The sequence below is a fragment of the Rattus rattus genome, chromosome 6 (assembly GCF_011064425.1).
Source record: "Rattus rattus isolate New Zealand chromosome 6, Rrattus_CSIRO_v1, whole genome shotgun sequence".
NCBI classification, from domain to species: Eukaryota; Metazoa; Chordata; class Mammalia; order Rodentia; family Muridae; genus Rattus; species Rattus rattus.
In genome coordinates, this window is record NC_046159.1 from 30012794 (window position 1) to 30033706 (window position 20913).

General features: G+C 40.0%; 1 protein-coding gene and 1 non-coding gene across 2 annotated transcripts; both read left to right on the forward strand.

Moving 5' to 3' along the window:
- Positions 1-5601: 5601 nt before the first annotated feature.
- Trnac-gca lies at positions 5602-5673 on the forward strand. The gene has a single exon. It is a non-coding gene; the product is annotated as a tRNA-Cys (tRNA).
- Positions 5674-14961: 9288 nt separating this feature from the next.
- LOC116904618 (olfactory receptor 6C74-like) lies at positions 14962-15894 on the forward strand. Its single transcript, XM_032907409.1, has one exon. The coding sequence runs from the start codon at positions 14962-14964 to the stop codon at positions 15892-15894; it is 933 nt and encodes a 310-aa protein (XP_032763300.1).
- Positions 15895-20913: the final 5019 nt, after the last annotated feature.

Consider the following 20913-nt stretch of genomic DNA (forward strand, 5'->3'; position numbering starts at 1 on the left):
CCACTCTCATCGATGGACAGTTCATGGAAACAGAAATTAAACAGCTACATAGAGAAACTAATAGAAGTTATGAACCAAATTGATTTAGCAGATATTTATAGAACATTCCATCCTAAAACCAAAGGATATACCTTCTTCTCAGCACCTCATAGTACCTTCTCCAAAATTGACCATATAATCAGTCATAAAACAGGCCTCAACAGATACAGAAAGATAGAAATAATCCCATGCATCCTGTCAGATCACCACAGACTAAGACTGGTCTTCAATAACAACAATAAGGAAAGAACATGCACATATACATGGAAGTTGAATAACATTGTACTCAATGATAACTTGGTCATAGAAGAAATAAAGAACGAGATTAAAGACTTCTTAGAATTTAATGAAAATGAAGGTACAACATAGCCAAACTTATGGGACACAATGAAAGCCGTGCTAAGAAGAAAACTCATAGCTCTGAGTGCTGCAAAAAGACAAAGGAGAGAGCATATATCAGCAGCTTGACAGCACACCTAAAAGCTCTAGAACAAAATGAAGCAAATACACCCAAGAGGAGTAGAAAGCAGGAAATAATCAAACTCAGGGCTAAAACCAAGCAAGTAGAAACAAAAAGGACTATACAAAGTATCAACAGAACCAGGAGCTGGTTCTTTGAGAAAATCAACAAGATAGATAAACCCTTCGCCAGACTAACCACAAGGCACAGAGAGCCAGTCCAAAATCAGAAATGAAAAGGGAGACATAACAACAGAATCAGAGGAAATTCAAAAAATCATCAGATTCTACTACAAAAGCCTATATTCAACAAAACTTGAAAATCTGGAGGAAATGGACAATTTTCTAGACAAATACAAGGTACCAAAGTTAAATCAGGAGCAGATAAAACATCTAAACAGCCCCATAACTCCTAAAGAAATAGAAGCAATCATTAAAAGTCTCCCAACCAAAAAGAGCTAAGGTTCAAATGGGTTCAGTGTAGAACTCTATCAGACCTTCATAGAAGACCTCATACCAATACTGTCCAAACTATTCCACAAAATTGAAACAGACAGAGCACTACCGAATTCCTTCTATGAAACCACAATTACTCTTATACCCAAACCACACAAAGACTCAATAAAAAAAGAGAACTTCAGACCAATTTCCCTTATGAATATCAATGTAAAAATACGCAATAAAATTCTTGCAAACCGAATCCAAGAACACATCAAAACAGTCATCCATCATGATCAAGTAGGCTTCATCCCAGGCATGCAGGGATGGTTTAATTTATGAAAATCCATCAACGTAATGCACTATATAAACAATCTCAAAGAAAAGAGCCCACATGATCATTTCATTAGATGCTGAGAAAGCATTTGACAAAATTCAACACCCCTTCATGACAGAAGTCCTGGAAAGATCAGGAATTCAAAGCCCATACCTAAACATATTTACATTTCAAATGTTATCCCCTGTGATAGTTTGTATATGTTTGGCCCAGGGAGTGGCCCTATTAAGAGGTATGGCCTTGTTGGAGTAGGTGTGTCACTATGAGTGTGGGCTTAAGATGCTCACCCTAGTTTTCTGGAAGTCAGTCTTCCACTAGCAGTCTTCAGATGAAGATGTAGAACTCTCAGCAACTCATATACCATGCAGGAGTGAATGCTTCCATGTTCCTGCCTTGATGATACTGGACTAAACCTCTGAACCTGTAAGCCAGCCTCAAATAAATGTTGTCCTTTATAAGACTTGCCTTGGTCATGGTGTCTTTCACAATAATAAAACCCTAACTATGACACCCCCTTTTCCACTTTCCCCCTCCACAAGCCCCATTGCCCCTCCTCCCTCCTCCTTCTCTCTGAGGTTACTACCCACCTGCTCACCCACTCTTGCCTCAGTACTCTAGCATTCCCCTATCCTGGGTCATCAAGCTTCTGTGAAGCCAAGGGGCTACGCTCCCAGTGATGCCCACTAAGGCACTCTGCTCTATATGCAGCTTGAACCATGGGTCCCTCCATGTGTACTCTTTGGTCAGTGGTTTAGTCCCTGGGAGCTTTAGGGGGTCTGGCTGGTTGATATTGTTGTTTTTCCTATGGGGTTGCAAACCCCTTCAGCTCCTGCCATCTTTGCACATTGAGGTCCCCGAGGTCAGTTTGATGTTCAGCTGCAAGCATCCACATCTGTATTGGTCAGGTTGTGGCAGAGCCTCTCAGGGGACAACTATACCAGGCTCCTGTCAGAAAGCACTTCTTGGCATTAGTAATAGTGTCTGGGTTTAGTGTCTGCAAATGGGATGGATCCCTAGGTGAGGTAGTTTCTACTCCACCCTTTGTCCCTGCATTTTCTTTTGACAGGAGGAATTCTGGATTAATATTTTTGAGGTGGGTGGGTGACCCCATCCCTCAACCAGGTACCTTACCTATCTACTGGATATGGTCTCTACAAGTTCACTCTCCCCCATGTTAGGTATTTCAGCTAATGTTCTCCCTGTTGGGTCCTGGGAACTTCTTGGGACCCTGGCATCTGGAACATTATAGTGGCTACCCCAGTTTCCCCTCCCCCACTGCTACACACATACTTTCAAATTCCTGATCCTCTGTACTTCTCCCCCATCTCCTCCCATATGTGAACTGGCCACCCTTTTCCCCTCTCCCTCATCTCTCCCTCCCAGATCTCTCTCTCCTTCTACTTCCTGGAGATTATTTTCTTCCCCCTTCTGAGTAGGACTGTAGCATCCACACTTTGTTGTGATCTAGTTTCTTCTTAGGTTTCATATCTTCTGTGAGTTGTATCAGGGGTATTCTGGGCTTCTTTTTGGCTAATATCCACTTATCAATGAGGACATACCACGTGTGTGTGTGTGGGGGGGGGTTTGTTTTTTGGTCTTTTTTTTTTTTTTTCATGATTGGGTTCCCTCACTCAGGGTGATATTTTCAAGTTCCATCCATTTGCCTATGAATTTCAAGAAGTCATTGCTTTTAATAGCAGAATAGTACTCCATTGTGTAAATGTACCACATTTTCTGTATCCATTCCTCTGTTGAGGGATATCTGGGTTCTTTTCAGCTTCTGGCTATTATAAATAAGGCTTCTATGAACATGTGCCCCTCTGGTATTCTGGAACATCTTTTGGGTATACGAACAGAAGTGGTATAGCTGGCTCCTCAGGTAGAACTATTTCTATTTTCATGAGGGACCTCCAGACTGATTTTCAGAGTGATTGTATGAGCTTGAAATCTCACAAACGATAGAGGAGTGTTCATTTTCCCCACATCCTCACCAGCATCTGCTGTCACCTGGGTTAATGATCTTAGCCATTCTCACTGGTGTGAGGGGGATCTTAGGGTTGTTTTGATTTGCATTTCCCTGATGACTAAGGATGTTGAAAATTTCTTTAAGTGCATCTCAGTCATTGAGATTCCTCAGTTGAAAATTCTGTGTAGCTCTATACTCAATTTTTTCATCTTTATTAAATTGGGTATTTCTTATTTACATTTCAAATGTTATTCCCTTTCCGGGTTTCCAGGCCAACATACCCCTCACCCCTCTCACTCCCCTTTTATATAGGTGTTCCCTTCCCCATCCTCCCCCCCCTTTACTACCCTCACCCCAAGAACCCCATTAACAGGGGGTCCAGCCTTGGCAGGACCAAGGGCTTCCCCATCCACTGGGACCCTTACTAGGCTATTCATTGCTACCTATGCAGTTGGAGCCCAGGGTCAGTCCATGTATAAACTTTGGGTAGTGGCTTAGTCCCTGGAAGCTCTAGTTGGTTGGCATTGTTGTTCATATTTGGTCTCAAGCCCCTTCAGTTCAGTAGTTTGCTGCTGGCATTCGCCTGTGTATTTGCCAATTCTGTCTGTCTCTCTCAGGAGAGATCTAAATCTGGTTCCTGCCAGCCTGCACTTCTTTGCTTTATCCATCTTATCTAACTGGGTGGCTGTATATGTATGGGCCACATGTGGGGCAGGCTCTGAATGGGTGTTCCTTCTGCCTCTGTTCTAAACTTTGCCTCTCTATCCCCTCCCAAGGGTATTCTTGTTCCCCTTTTAAAGAAGGAGTGAAGCATTCGAATTTTGGTCATCCTTCTTGAATTTCATGTGTTCTGTGCATCTAGGGTAATTCGAGCATTTGGGCTAATATCCACTTATCAATGAGTGCATACCATGTGTGTTTTTCTGTGATTGGGTTACACCACTCAGGATAATATTTTCCAGTTCCATCCATTTGCCTATGAATTTTGTAAAGTCATTGTTTTTGATAGCTGAGTAGTATTCCATTCTGTAGATGTACCACGTTTTCTGTATCCATTCCTCTGTTGAAGGGCATCTGGGTTCTTTTCAAGTTCTGGCTATTATAAATAAGGCTGCTATGAACATAGTGGAGCATGTGTCTTTTTTATATGTTGGGGCATCTTTTGGGTATATGCCCAAGAGAGGTATAGCTGGGCCCCCAGGTAGTTCAATGTCCAATTTTCTGAGGAACCTGCACACTGATTTCCAGAATGGTTGTACCAGTCTGCAATCCCACCAACAATGGAGGAGTGTTCCTCTTTCTCCACATCCTCACCAGCATTTGCTGTCACTTGAGTTTTTGATCTTACCAATTCTCACTAGTGTGAGGTGAAATCTCAGAGTTGTTTTGATTTGCGTTTCCCTTATGACTAAAGATGTTGAACATTTCTTTAGGTCTTTCTCAGCCATTCGGCATTCCTCAGCTGTGAATTCTTTGTTTAGTTCTGAACCTCATTTTTTAATAGGGTTATTTGTCTCCCTGCGGTCTAACTTCTTGAGTTCTTTGTATATTGTGGATATAAGCCCTCTACCAGTTGTAGGATTGGTAAACATCTTTTCCAAATCTGTTGGTTGCTGTTTTGTCCTAACAACAGTGTCCTTTGCCTTACAGAAACTTTGCAGTTTTATGAGATCTCATTTGTTGATTCTTGATCTTAGAGCATGAGCCATTGGTGTTTTGTTCAGGAAATTTTCTCCAGTGCCAATGTGTTCGAGGTTCTTCCCCACTTTTTCTTCTATTAGTGTGAGTGTATCTGGTTTGATGTGGAGGTCCTTGATCCACTTGGACCTAAGCTTTGTACAGGGTGATAAGAATGGATCAATCTGCACTCTTCTACATGCTGACCTCCAGCTGAACCAGCACCATTTGATGAAAATGCTATCTTTTTTCCATTGGATGGTTTTGGCTCCTTTATCAAAAATCAAGTGACCATAGGTGTGTGGGTTAATTTCTGGGTCTTCAGTTCTATTCCCCTGGTTTATCTGCCTGTCTCTGTGCCAATACCATGCAGTTTTTATCACTATTGCTCTGTAATACTGCTTGAGGTCAGGTATAGTGATTCCCCTGGAAGTCCTTTTATTGTTGAGGATAGTTTTAGCTATCCTGGGATTTTTGTTATTCCAGATGAATTTGCAAATTGTTCTGTCTAACTCTTTGAAGAATTGGATTGGTATTTTGATGGGGATTGCATTGAATCTGTAGATCGCTTTTGGTAAAATGGCCATTTTTACTATATTAATCCTGGCAATCCATGAGCATGGGAGATCTTTCCATTTTCTGAGATCTTCTTCAATGTCTTTCTTCAGAGATTTGAAGTTAAGCAGGGGGTATAGCTAAGTGGTTCAGCATTTGACTGCAGATCAAGAAGTCCCTGGTTCGATTCTGGGTACCTCCTTACCCTCCCATAGCTATGACTGCCTCATTCATAATAACCAGAAGATGGAAACAATCTAAATGGCTCTCAATAGATGAGTAGTTTTTTTTTAAATAATGTCGTCCATTTACACAATATAATATTACTGACCCATTAAAAAAAGACATCATGGGGGTTGGGGATTTAGCTCAGTGGTAGAGCGCTTGCCTAGGAAGCGCAAGGCCCTGGGTTCGGTCCCCAGCTCCGAAAAAAAGAGCTAAAAAAAAAAAAAAAAGACATCATCATGAAATTTGCAGATAATAGATGGAAGAAGAAAAAAATCATCCCAGTGCAGCAGTCTAGACCCAGAAAGACAAATGTAGCATATATTCACTTATATCTGGATATTATCTGTGAGGTCAATGGTAAACAAACTATAATCCATAGAATTACAGAGAATAGGTATAGATTACAGGGCTAGGGGTGGGACAGTTTTTTTTCTTAGAGAAGGAAATAAAATAGTTATGGGTGGACTTGGGTGGCTGAAAAGGAAAAATCATTTCTGCGTCTTCAATTCTATTTCACTGATCTACCTGTCTGTGTCTGTACCAATGTCATTCAGTTTTTATCACTATTGCTCTGTGGTATAGCATGGTGATTCCCCCAGGAGTTCTTTTATTGTTGAGAATGGTTTTTGATATCCTGAGTTTTTTTTTGTTATTCCAGATAAATTTGAGAATTGCCTTTCTATCTTTGTGAAGAATTGAGTTGGAATTATGATGGGGACTGCACTGAATCTGTAGTACTAAAGATGCTAACCAGTAGGGGTAAAAACTCTATGTAGGTATCAGGTCTACTTCTCTGTTTTCAATGAATGTATATGTGTTCTCTTCAGCAATAGGGCCTTGCTGTCAGTATGTGGAGAAGTTTGGCAACAGCCTGGGTGTTTTGGGTGTTCCCGTGGGACCCCTTTGTCCAACAACTTAATTAGATAAAGCACATTACCAGTATTGAAAGCTTCATTTGTTAACAAATTGATATCCAGTTGGGGCTTTGTCTGTCTACCCTAGTGCTTGGCAAGTTTCATTTTGATTGTTTATATATGTGTGTGTGTGTGTGTGTGTGTGTGTGTGTGTGTGTGTGTGTGTGTGTGTGTGTGTGTGTGTAAACACACACACACACACACACACACACACACAGAGAGAGAGAGAGAGAGAGAGAGAGAGAGAGAGAGAGAGAGAGAGAGAGAGTGTGTCTACTGGCTCAAGTTTCCATACTGCTTCTCCTTAATGATCCTTAATTTTAAGCTTTTTCTCTCTCTGTATTCTTTCCATTTGTCTTCTCTTCACTCACTCTCATTGAACATTTAAGTGCTTCTCAGCCATTTGAGTTTTCTCTATTGAGAACTCTGTTTAGATTTGCATTCCATGTTTAAAATTGGGTTGTTTGGTTTTTTATGACTAACTTTTCAAGTTATTTATATATTTGAATATTAATCCTTTATTAGATATCTACTCAGTGAAGATCTTTTCCCAATCTGTACACTGCTGCTTGTTCAAATGATTGTGTCCATTGCCATGCAGAAGTCTTTCAGTTTTATAAGGTTCCATTTGTAAATTATCTTTCTGCCTGTGCTATCAGTGTTCTGTTCAGAAAGTCTTCTCCTGTGCCAAGGAGTTAAAGGCTATTCCCTATTTTCTCTTCTACCACATTCAGTGTATCTGGTTAGGGTTAAGGTCTTTGATCCACTTGGCATTGAGTTTTATGTAGGGTGATAAGTAAAGTCTATTTGCATTCTGCTAAATGCAGTTTGACCAAGACCATTTGTTTAAAATTCTGTCATTTTCCCCCCAGTATATAATTCTGGCTTATTTATAAAAAAATTAGGTGTCCATAGCTGTATAGTTTATGCCTACATTTTCAATGAAATTTCATTGATCAAGGTGTCTGTTTTTCCATGCCAACATCATACTGCTTTAATTACTATAGCTCTGTAGTATAATTTGAAGTAGATAATGGTGATACCTACATCAGTTCTTTCATTATTAAGAATTGTTTTAGATACCCTGGTGTGTGTGTGTGTGTGTGTGTGTGTGTGTGTGTGTGTGTGTGTGTGTGTGTTTTCTTATGAAACTGAAAATAGTTCTTTCAAGATCTGTCAGGAATTGTGTTAGAATTTTGATTGGGATTGTATTGAATCTGTAGATTGATTTTGGTAGAATGGCCATCTTTACTATATTTATCATACTGATCCATGAGGATGGGACATCATTCCATCTTCTGATATTTTCTTTAATTTCTTTCCTCAATGTCATAAATTTTTATCATAAAAGTAGTTTACTTGCTTTGTTTGAGTAATTCCAAGATATTTCATATTTTTAGGCTATTATAAAAAGTACTGTTTCCCTGATTTCTTTCTCAGTCTGTCATTTGTATATAGGAGGCCTACTAATTTTTGTGAATTTTGTATTCGGCTACTTTGATGCATGTGTTCATCAGCTATTGGAGTTCTCTGGTAGAATTTTTAGGATCACTTATGTATACTATCATTTTAACATTAATATTTAATAAATCCCTGTGTGGGGATGCTACCCAGCTCAATGGTTTATGTTCCCAAATAAAAGACACACACAGAGACCTTATATTTTAATATGCCTTATGTAGTACAATAGCTGGTTAACTGCCTATCCTGCATGTTGCTAGAATTTACTTCCCACTGATAATTCCATGTTACTATTTACTAATTTCTGTGTTCCATCTTGACTGCTCTTAACTTCAATTAGTCATCTGCAAAAATAGCTACTTTAGCTAGCTTCCAATTTTTATCCTCTTGATCTTCTTCAGTTGTATTCTCACTATAGCTAAGACTTCAAGAACTATGTAAATAGGCAGGGAATATACAGTTTGTCTTCTTTGTGATTTTAGTGGAACTGCTTTCAATCTCTATTTAAGTCGATGTTGTATGGCCTTGCTATAAACTGCTTTTACTATGTTGATATAGACCCTCATGTCCCTAATCTCTCCAGGACTTTTATCATGAAGGAGCTTTGGGTTTTTCAAAGGTATCTTTTTTGTTTTTGTTTTTGATATTTTATCTACTAAGATGACCATATGGTTCTGTCTTTCATTTTGTTTATATGGTAAATTATATATATTGATTTATGTATGTTGAAGCATCCCTGCCTCTCCGGGATGAAGCCTACTTGAAAATGGTGGATAATCTTTTTCATGTGTTCTTGGATTTGGTTTGCAAATATTTTGTTGAGAATTTTTTCATCTGTGTTCATACAGGAAAATGGCCTATGATTCTCTTTCTTTGTTTAGTCTTTATGTAGTTTAGGCATTAGGGTAACTGGCTTCATAAGACAAATTAGGCAATGTTCCTTGTGTTTCTACTTTTTAGAATAATTTGAGGAATATTGGTGTTAACTCTTCTTTGAATGTCTGGTATAATTCTGAAGTGGTTTATTTGGAAACTCTGTTGTGTCACATGATGTTTTTCTTCAAGTTGTCTTATGAGAGGAGGTTTTGCTGAAGCAGACATGTGAAAGGTTGTGTGAAGTTTTCCTGGAGCAGACACTTGAAAGGGCATGTAATGTTTGAAAAGAGTCTAAGTAGAACCCAACAGACAGTGAAAGGACATTCTTACATTGCTATGCCTTGTAAGGCTTCACTGGTCTTCACTGGCTTGACTCGTTGTGCAACTCTTAGCTGGTCTTCACTGATATTTACTTGTTGTAACTTCATAAAGAGAAATACACCAAAGAGCTTCTCACAGTATTCCTTTTGGTGGAGCGTCACAATTTCTGCTGGATTGAGTCACTGTTTGCTATTGGACTGTACTGCTGATATTCTGATAATGAAGATTAGAATTGCTTCAAAGGAACTACTTCTAAACAGGTCCACACCCCTTTGTCCTTTTAACCATCTTTCTTCCCTACTTTGGTTGGTGGACTAGAAGGAAGATCAGAGTGTTAAAGAACACTAAATAAAGTAGGATCTGAAAAATCTAAGGCTACAAAATTCTGTGCTAAAACATCTGACCCTGAGTTCTTTTAGACTGGTAATCTTCTAATTACTGTTTATATTTTACTAGAGGATATAAGTCTGTTTAATATAGATCTATCTGTTGCCTATCTGATATTGGTTTAACTTTGGAAAGTGATAGGTATAAAGAAAATTATCCATTCCTTTTAGATTTTCCAGATTTGTGAAGTATGTCCTTCTGATTCTCTGGATTTTCTCAGAGTCTGTTATTATGCAATGTATTCACTTTTATTCAATTCTAGAAAGTCTTGCATTTCTTTCTGGATTTCTGTCTTTACCAATTTTTTATTCTTTAGTGAATTGCTCTATGAGTTTGTAATCTTTCTGTATTTTTTTCCTCTTGATACCCAGCTTTAGTCTGTGGCGGTCAGATACAATGCAAGCTGTTATTTCTATTGTCTTGTATCTGTTGAGACTTGCTCTGTGTCTCAATATGTGGTCAGTTTTGAAGAAAGTTCCATGAGGTGCTGAGAACATGGTATATTCTTTTGTATTTTAATGAAATGTTCTGTAAATATCTGTTAGGTCTATTTGATTTATGATATGAGATAATTCCAGCATTTCTTTCCTTAGTTTTTTTTTCTGGATGAACTGTTTATTGGCAAGAGTGGGATATTGATGTTGCCACTACCAAGATAGTTTGTGAGGGTCAATATGTATTTAAGCTATAGCAGTGTTTTTTTTATCAACTTGGGTTCCCCTGTGCTTGGTGCATAGATGTTAAAAATTATAATGTCCTTTTGGTGTTTTTTTTTCCATTGATGAGAACATAGGGTTCTTCCTTATCTCTTCTGATTAGTTTTGGTTTAAAGTCTATTTTGTCTGAAAATAAAATGACTAGATTGGTTTGCTCCATAGATTCATTTCTTTGGAATATATTATTCCATTATTTAACCCTAAGATGATGTCTATCTTTGATGTTAAGGTATGTTTATTAGACACAGCAGAAGGATGAAGCCTGTTTTCACCTCTACCTGTTAGCCTGTGTCTTTTTATTGGTGAGTTGAGATCATTGCTGTTGTGAGTTATCAGTGAGCAATATTTGTTCATTCTTGTTATTTTGTTGTTATTTTTGTTGTTGTTGTTGTTGTTGTTGTTATTGTTTTGGTGGTGGTGATGTGTGTTTGTTTCCCCTCTTCTGATTTGCTCGTCTGGGATTATTTATTCTGCTGTTTTGGAGATATGGTTATCTTCTTCCTGTTAAAGTTTGTATTCTAGCACCTTCTGTGAGGCTGGATTTGCAGATAGATGCTGCTTAAATTTGCTTTTATCATGAAGTGTCATAACCACTCTACTAGAAAATTGACCCCTAGCTGCATTCTAAAACTTACCATTTTGCCCACTGATAAGTGTAGCTCTCACCTCTCATGAAAGAAGCGCCTCTTTACAGCAAATGGAGGCTACTACAGAGCGCCACCACTGGTCACAATACAAAAGTCATGGATTGTGTGGAGCTCAGCCTTAAGGAATACCACAACTCTTAACCTAAGACTCAGGGAACATCTCCAAAAAGAGAGAAAAAAGGTTATAAGATGCAGAGAACCAGGAAGTCTGCTGCAAGATTGTGTCTTCAAAAAAAAGACAGGGAAACTATACTCATGACACCACAACAATATAGCTACCTAATCAAGACCTGAACAATAAAATTTCAGTAAATATGCTAATTCAGAAGGGGAAAGTTCACAGGTTCTCACAACTAGACCAGAGCTATAGGTAACTAATGATCACAGAAAAAGGGAGTGTCAGCGTCTCCCAGGGAGGAGCCCCTAATTGTTTTTGAAAGCAAAGTGTTCAGTCCTGAAATCATATACACACAGGCCACACTGACCTGACTCAGCAGGTTATATTTATTTAACTATGTATATATGTATTAAACAAGAATCATAAAAAAAAATCAATAGTTTACGAAGGAGAGATCCAGGTTTGCCTGGGTTGAAGCAGAATAAGCCAATGTTTTAGGATTAGTTAGGCTATTTATTCATTGTGGGGACCATAGGAACATTGAAGAAAGCTTCTTTGATATTTGCCTTGACTTTGTAAAGTAGGGTTGATGATGGCAGGTTCAAATGTAACATCTCTAAGAAGTCACCTCACAATCTAGCAGTGAAAAGAGAAAAAAGTGCTTTAAGTCTGAGCGTATCGTTTGTCTGTGAGTATAAATGTAAGTATTTAAGAAGCATTTGGGGCTTTGTTAATTTAGCTACACAATTGTAAATTTCTCAGTAAGTCAGAAGACTCCTCCCTTAATCAAGGATTTTTTAAACTGGGTTTATAGTACCAGGCATAAATTCCTTCCTGTAAAGTGGGCCTGAAATCAAATCAGTAGCTGTGGGCTATGCCAAACAGTCACGCCCCCAGTGGACATAAGTTGTGTGGTCAGGTGGCATTGCCTTTCATTGGCTTCACAGCTCATTAAGACTGTACACACTTTTTCTTCCCAATTTGCATGTATACCATTTTCTGGAATACAGAAGCCACCTAGCAAGAATATTGCTTCCAGCTCAGTGCCAACTTCAATTCTCTACATCTTGTATTGAAAAATGTGTGATCCCTGTTTGAACTGTAAAGCCATAAACTGCAGGAGTAGAGATCGGTTTCTAGAAACCAACCTAAAGTAGCCAAGAGAAGAAGCCCCAAGGTCAAATGTTACTAAGCAACAGCTTCTCCGTTCTCAAGCTCACATGCCTTACAGCAATGTCTACCTACATCTATGAATTATAAGGGGGTTCACTTATTGCAGATGCATACTCTGATAGTCAACCACTAAGATAAAATTATGATTTATTTAGTAGCCTGAATAAAACGAAAGATTATGTTAAGTGAAACAAGACAAGAACAGAGAGATGAGAAACTATTTTTCTCTAGCCTGTGAAAGCACTTTATTATATTTCATTATACATGTGCACTGCCATGCTTCCTGCCATGATTATAATATATATATATATTATTAGGTAGGCTTAATGTGTCAGGAGAACCCTAGCTTTCCCTTTATCTCTATGGAAAAGTAGGAATGCATTTCCCTCATGAAGAAGGCTGGGCCATGGAAGAGCTTGAAGGGGCTCGAGACCCCATATGAACAACAATGCCAACCAACCAGAGCTTCCAGGGACTAAGCCACTACCCAAAGACTATACATGGACTGACCCTGGGTTCCAACCTCATAGGTAGCAATGAATAGCCTAGTAAGAGCAGAAGTAGAAGGGGAAGCCCTTGGTCCTGCTAAGACTGAACCCCCAGTTAACGTGATTGTTGGGGTGAGGGCGGTAATGGGGGGAGGATGAGGAGGGGAACACCCATATAGAAGGGGAGGGAGAGGGGTTAGGGGAATGTTGGCCTGGAAACCGGGAAAGGGAATAACGATCAAAATGTAAATAAGAAATACTCAAGTTAATAAAGAAAAAAAAAGAAAATGCTGAAGAATAAAACTGGAGCACATCCTCCCACTGATTAAAATCCCCCCCCCCAAAAGAAGGCTGGGCCAGCAAAGAAAATGCTCTGCTGACAAAAACACAAGCAGCTGGTGCCGACACACACAAATAGTTTAAATTTAAATTAATTTCAAACATAAATAAAACAATTATCACATACATAGGTGGACAGATGAAGGTGAAATATACTCTCTCTCATACAGCTTCCTCTGTACCTTCTCCATAAGTCTGACAAAAACAAAAGATCAGGCCCAATCGTTTAAGGTCACTTATTTGCATTTGGCTACATTGCTCTGGCCTCAGTACCCACACTGCCTGTAGAAAATGTAAGGCTGGACTTTGACCTAAATAAACAGGAAACATCCAAGATGAGACCTGAGAAACCTTAGGAAATTCAAGTAAATTGCCTCAGCAGAGGACAGTATGCAGTACCTGTCACCTAGATAGGAGACACAGTATTCTATCAATAATTCTTGCTCTCAAAAGTGACCAATTAGAAGTCTCTAGGGAGCCCAGCTGTGCATAACATTTCCTTTCTATTCCTTCTACTTATAACAAGCTCTGAGAGAACACTGTTCCCTGCCTAGGGACATCATGCTAGTGACCAAATTCTTGTGGGGAAATCATCAAACACGTATTAGACTTGTGTTTTCGGAGACTTTCATTCTCGATATAATCCAAAAGAGATGATTTCTGCACTAAGTTCTGTGGGATTACAAAGGAGAAAGCCATGTGGAAGAAGGGTCAGATGCACAGCAGAGAGGTGAGCAGCATGCTGGGATGTTTCTTAGGCTGCTCTGCAGGTTCTGAAGCATGAAGGAAAGTGAGGTACTCAGTGCACGTAGATCTTGGCCATGACAGTGTGGGACAGACACATATTCCAGCCTGCTGGCAGCAACTGGACCCTCAGATGAGAGGGAAGACAGAATAATAAAGTTGCAATGAGTTAAGGGGCTAGTGTAGTGTATCTGGATCATTCTTCCTAGTTGGTTTAAGCTGTGAAGAACTGCCATCAGTGCTAAGATGGAACCCAGAAGAACAACCTTATGTCTTTGTTTTACCCTGTACTGGTAAGGACCTTTGTGATGGCCATCTCAGAGCCTTTATGTTATGTGGCTATTTTGAAACAGATCTAAGAGCCACTCTGCCCTTATGTGCTCCATATGTCATTATGACTACGTGAAGAATGAGAGAGCAGTGCCAATGGAGTGCAGCTCTCACATAGGTTTGGGAGACTATCGCTTGGACGTTTTCTCCTACAAAGAATATTAGCTCAGCAAGTTGAGGTTCTTGCCATCAAGCCTGAGGCCATGAATTTGATCTCCAGGACCCAGAGGGTACAATAAGAAACTGACTCCTGCAAGTTGTCCTCTTACCCTCACAAACATTCCCCCACATAGTTATAGTAACAATAAGTATAAACAGGACAAACTAAAGATACATTGTCATAATATTGAGAAACAGCAGGAAGTTTTGGATTCCAGTGAGTCCCAGTTATAATACAGGCTTTACTATCTCAGAGACTCTGAAGGCTTTGATCTCTTCTGGTGAAACAGGGTGGCAAGAACCTAATACTCAATATCAGAGAGGAACACTGATGTCAGGTGGCCAGTATAGTAGTGTAAGTGGTGACGGTAATAATAGTAATATCTGGACCAAAGGATAATATGCAATAATTGTGGTACTATAGTTAAACTTAGGAACACACCAGCTCATGTCAAAAGTAAAGCAAATAGCATGTGACATTATATTTTGTCTTCACCACACCTTGACCTGAATGACCTGGTTGTGTGCACTGTGAGAACACCTCTGCTCTCTGTGATCTCTTTACTGTAAGTCGTCTTAGACAGCAGGGATGAGAAACGGGACAACTGTCCAGGAATTTATCCTGGAGGGATTTCCTGCTGTCCAGCACCTGGGCAGGCTTCTCTTCTCACTGAACCTTCTGGCATACCTGACCTCCATCACTGGAAATGTCGTCATTGTCTCCATTGTCTGCACCAGTGCCCATCTGAAAAGCCCCATGTACTTTTTCCTTGGTGTTTTCTCCTTTGCAGAGTCTTGTTTTACGAGCGCTGTTATTCCCAAATTGTTGGCTATCTTTCTTTTAGGGAAACAAACAATTTCCTTTGTCGCCTGTTTCATACAAGCCTTCGTCACTCTATTTATCGGGGCATTTGGTTCTCTTCTCATGGCTGTGATGTCAGTGGACAGGTGTGTAGCTATTTGCAAGCCTCTGCATTATCCCACCATCATGGACCTGAGGTCCTGCGTCCTCCTAATCATGGCCAGCCTTGCTGTGACCTTCACCCTGATCACGTGGCTAGTAGTGAAGGTTTCTCAGTTATCCTTCTGCGGCCCCCGCCTCATCCCACACTTCTTCTGTGACCTCAGCCCTCTGATCCACCTCTCCTGCTCTGACACCAGATCTGCTGAAGCTCTGACATTTGCCATTGCTTTGATTATCCTTCTCTCGTCTCTCATCATAACCACCATCGCATACAGCAACATAGTAGTCACAATAGTGCGTCTCCCATCGGCCAAGGAGAGACAGAAAGCTTTCTCCACCTGCTCATCCCACCTCATGGTCCTCTCTCTGATGTACGGCAGCTGTGTATTTATATATGTGAAACCAAGGCAAACCAGCAGGCTTGAATCCAACAGAGAGGCCGCTCTCGTAAACATGGTAGTGACACCGCTTCTGAATCCTGTCATCTACACCCTGCGCAACAAGCAGGTCCACCAGGCTCTGAGGGAGACTCTTTGCAGAAAAAAATTATCGGGGTAGAAAAGCTTCACATGTTCTCGGAGTGGAAAACATCAGAAATTATGCTTTCTCCATTTTAATCAATGCATCAGCCCTTGAGAGTCAGAGTTCACAATCCTTCCCTATAAATAGCTCCACAAAATGCAGGTGTTTGTCACCTCGTAAAATACATTTTAATGCAGTGTGTGTGTGTGTGTGTGTGTGTGTGTGTGTGTGTGTGTGTGTGTGCCTGTTCCACATATTTTTGGCAATCAATTTTATTTTGTTTGTTTTGGCTTTTCAAGATAGAGTTTCGCCTAATAGCCCTCATTGTACTGAACTCACTCTGTAGAACAGGCTAGCCTAGAACTCATAATGATCTGCCTGCCTCTGCCTCCAAAATACTGGTATAAGAGGCATCAACACACAGCTTGGCAACAGATTTTATTTGCAAAATCTGTTGAACTTTTTAAATCAAAATGCTAAGAAGTGTACGCTTGAGATTTCTGAAATACTCAACTATACTAGTTTAACTGTGGTCTCTTCCATGCATAAACTCGCTTTAGCAGAAATAATAATTTACCAGTGGTGGTAAAGTAATTAAAACAATTAGTGGTTTTATTTGAACTGAAGCTTTGAAAATATTAGAGGAAATCAGCGATGCTTCATCCATGCCCCCCACCCCCCGTGAGTAGTTGAAGGAAGCATGACCACAGAATCTTTTTACCTTGTAAAATGTATGTCATAGTGGGTATCTTCTCCATTTCTCTTCCTGTCACTTGGCTCAACTGTCCATGAATGCCTCTACTATTTAGGGTCTCAGGTCATTCTCTAAAATGGTTACTGTCCTAAAGATGTGCAAAGTCTTGCTGTTCCAAACTTGGCAATTGCATGCCAGTCTTTCAGAGTCAAGGTTACATATGATTGATTTCTATTCTGAACCAGTTACTAAGAACCATGTACATAGTAGGCTGAGATGCTAATCGATAACCTATTTTAAAGCCAATGCTTCCGTTGCTCAGCTTTTAACCTTGCGTGCTTTTAGTCCCAACTTCCATGATATAATGGGTCTGTCTGTCTCCTCAGAAGAAATGCCTCTGAAATGATTACAGCTCACTACTGTGTGTTTGTTTTGAAATAAGGTCTCTCGATGTGGCAGGCTTGGACTGTCCCTGTCACCCCTGTTCCTTTGCTTTACACACCTGAGTCCAGGAAATTGGGGTGTTGTGCTTGCCTCTTTTCTTTAGCTTATGTGAGCTAAATCATTATTCAACCACAAATAAAATCTTATGAAATTCTTTTAGGTTCATGGTTGGCCCTGAATGTCATAATTCAAAGTTCATATTTCACTCCAATCTCACAGGCACAGCCCAAACACACCAACTCCAGGTGCACAGTTCCTGCACTGCCTCTGCCTTATGGATCCCCTCAGAATTAGGCCTGTGACCATGTTCATGTTCCCAGACCTAGTTCTGAACACAGGACCCCTGTATGGGTTTGCTTGGTTAGCCTCAGGCCCAGCTCTGGAAATTCAGCTTACACACCCACCAGTGCTGACCGCCTCTGACCCTAGACTACCCATGTCCCATCTCCATGCTGGCAGGCCTAGACACAATCTAACAGTTTCTATAGTAGTTGTACAGGGGCTCCTGCCCAACCTGAAGCAGGCTAGATCCTCACCTCAGACACATGTCCAATGAATGAAGTTCACATCAAAAAAAAAAAAAAAAAAAAAAAAAAACCCAAACCATGAAAGAACACAACAGGGTGTCTCTCCTGAAACCCCCTAGCTCTATAAGAATGCTCCCTGATCTTGGAGGGGCTTAAGACCCCATATGAACAACAATGCCAAGCAACCAGAGCTTCCAGGGACTAAGCCACTACCCAAAGACTATACACGGACTGACCCTGGGCTCCAACTGCATAGGTAGCAATGAATAGCAAAGTAAGGGCACCAGTGGAAGGGGAAGCCCGGGGCCCAGCAAAGGCTGGACCCCCAGGGAACGTGATTGTTGGGGGGAGGGCGGTGATGTGGGGAGGATGGGGAGGGGAACACCCATAAAGAAGGGGAGGGGGAGGGGCTAGGAGGTTGTTGGTCCAGAATACGGGAAAGGGAAAAACAATCGAAATGTAAATAAGAAATACCCAAGTTAATAAAGATGGGGAAAAATTATGTATAGCTTAAAACCTTGAGCCCTAAAAAACCAGGTGCACATCTTTAACCCCAGCATTTGGGAGGCAGAGGGAGGTGGATCTCTATATGAAGTCAGCCTGATCTACACATTGAGTTCTAGAACAGCCAGGTCCACAAAAAAAAAAAAAAAAAAAAAAAAAAAAAAAAAAAAAAAAAAAGAAAGAAAGAAAAAGAAAAAGACTGCTCTCTGATGAGAATTACCTAGGTGCACCCCAGGAAACAGAGTTTAACAGAACAATCAGCACAAACTACACCAAAGACATCAAGGTCACACATAAAGGCCACACAATTAAGTCGCTCAGTCCACGAGGGAGGGTGTTTCACCTGGTCTTCTGTACAAGCTGGAATCCTGAAGAGGCAGGTTCCAACAGATGTGCTGGCAAGTAAGTCCAATCAGGGAAGAGTGAATCTTCTTCCAGCGTCCTTATGTAGCCTCCAGCAGAAGGTGTGGCTCAGGTTAAAGGTGTGGACCACCACGCCTGGATCTGGAACTGTCTTTGTCCCAGTCTGGTCTTGAACTCAGAGTGCTGCGCGTCCTAGTCTCCTGGGATTAAAGGTGTATTTTCACCTTGTGTGGGCTTAGGCTTTCATGGCCACTATGCCTCAAGATCTCTCTATCAAGATCCAGGTCAGAAGCCTGTATCTTCCAGTATCAAGATCTGGATCATAGGTGTGCCGTCCATTTCTGAATTGTAGTTCATTCCAGATGTAATCAAGTTGACAACCAGGAATAGCCATCACAGCCAACCTAGATTACTTTACCCAGCAAAGCTATCTGCCATAGTCGAAGGCAAAGTAAACCTTTATAAACAGGCCAAAAGAATGCACGTCCATCAAACCAGCCCTACAGAGAATATTGAAAGCAACCTTTCAGACTGAAGAGAGGGCTAAGAAGACACCACACAAAGAAACAAAGCAATAATTCCTAAGAACATGATCAGGAATCAAATAATGCATTCATCACACACCTTCAGTAACTTTAAATGTAAATAACCTGAACTCACCCATCAGACACACACACTAACTCCATGGACAGAAATAAAATCCAGCCTTCTGTTTGCTTTAATGATGGGCTCCACCTTACATTGATAGCATGGGACTGGAACCTGCAATCGAATACTTGTAGATATCCTAATATCTGATAAAATAGACTTCAGACTAAAGCTAGTCAGAAGAGATAAAGGACACTTTATTCTAAACAAAGAAACAACCAAGAAGACATTATAATTCCAAACATATATGCACCAAACTCTGGTACACTCAATGTCATAAAAAGCACACTATGAGACTTAAAGATGCAGGTAAAGTCCAATGCTACTTTATCCCATAGATAGGTTATCTGGGAGGGAAGAAACATCAGAAATAAATGATTGTGCATCAAATGGGAACTACTGAATATGCTATTCCAAAGCCAAAGAAAATATATTCACTCTGAAGCCTGAGGAAGAATCTCTAAAACAGATTGTATCCTGGGAAACAACAAAAACTTAACAAATTCAGAAAAATCAAAGTAATTCCACTTACCTTTCTGACCACAATGCAGGAAAGTTTACAATCAACAACAGATGAAACCCTAAAATCTACACAAATTTGTGGAGATTAAATAACATATGTCTGAATGATGATTGGATCAAATAAGAAATGCACAAGGAAATTAAAAGTTTTTGGAATTGAATGAAAATGACAACCAAACATTTGCGACACATTAAAGCAGTCCTGCAGAGTCCTGCACTATCCAGCACCACCCCTCACTGTCCTACAGAGTCCTGCACTATCCAGCACTGTCCCTCACTGTCCTGCAGAGTCCTGCACTATCCAGCACTGTCCCTCACTGTCCTGCAGATTTCTGCAGAGTTCTACACAGTTCAGCACATGGCATTTACAGTTCTAAGAGTCTGTATTTAAGTATCAGAAACAGCACAAATAAATGAATTGATGATGCAACTCAAGAAATTGGAAAAAATAAGATCAAAGCAAACCCTAGTCCAGCAGACAGGAAGAAATAACAAAAATTAGAGAAGAAATGAATAAAACAGAATAAAAAATACTGAGAATGAACCTAAGAGTTGGTTCTTAGAAAGGATGAACAAGGGAATAGAGAGATGACTCAGCAGGTAAGAGCGCGTGTTGTTCTTGCAGAGGACCCAGGTTTATTACGATTACCCATATGGTTTCTCAGAACCAACCAAAACTGCAGCTCCAGGGGATCCAATACCTTCTTCTGATCTCTGCATGCACCAGGCACACACACGGTGCACAGACATACACATGAGCAAAACACTCATGTGCATAAAATAAATCTTTTAAAGATAAGCAAGACTGACAGATTTTATGATCCAATTAACCAAAAGAAAGAAAGAGATGACCCAAATCAACAGACTCAGAAATGAACAAGGAAACATTATTACACAAACCAATGAACAGGAATACTGTACAAAACTTATATCCTTCCAAATTGGAAAATATAAAAGAAATGAATGGATTTCTAAATTCATCCAAATCTCCAATGTAAAACCATGAAGAGACCCATAACCTATTACAAATAGCAAGATCAAAGTGATACTTAAAAATTTTGCGGAAAAAAAACTGTTCAGGCCCAAATGGAATTCTACTAGACCATTGAAGAAGAACTATAAATAATACTTCTTAAACTATCCAAAAAAAGAGAGAGAAAGAAAGATAAGGCACACTCCCAAACTTCTACCAAGTCAGTATTACTCTAATATCAAAACCAGGTAGTCACAACAAAAAAGAATTCTACAGACCAATATTTGTGGTGAACATCTAAAAATATCTTTTTTTCCACTGGACAGTTTTAGCTCCTTTGTCAAAGATCAAGTGATCACAGGTGTGTGAGTTCATTTCTG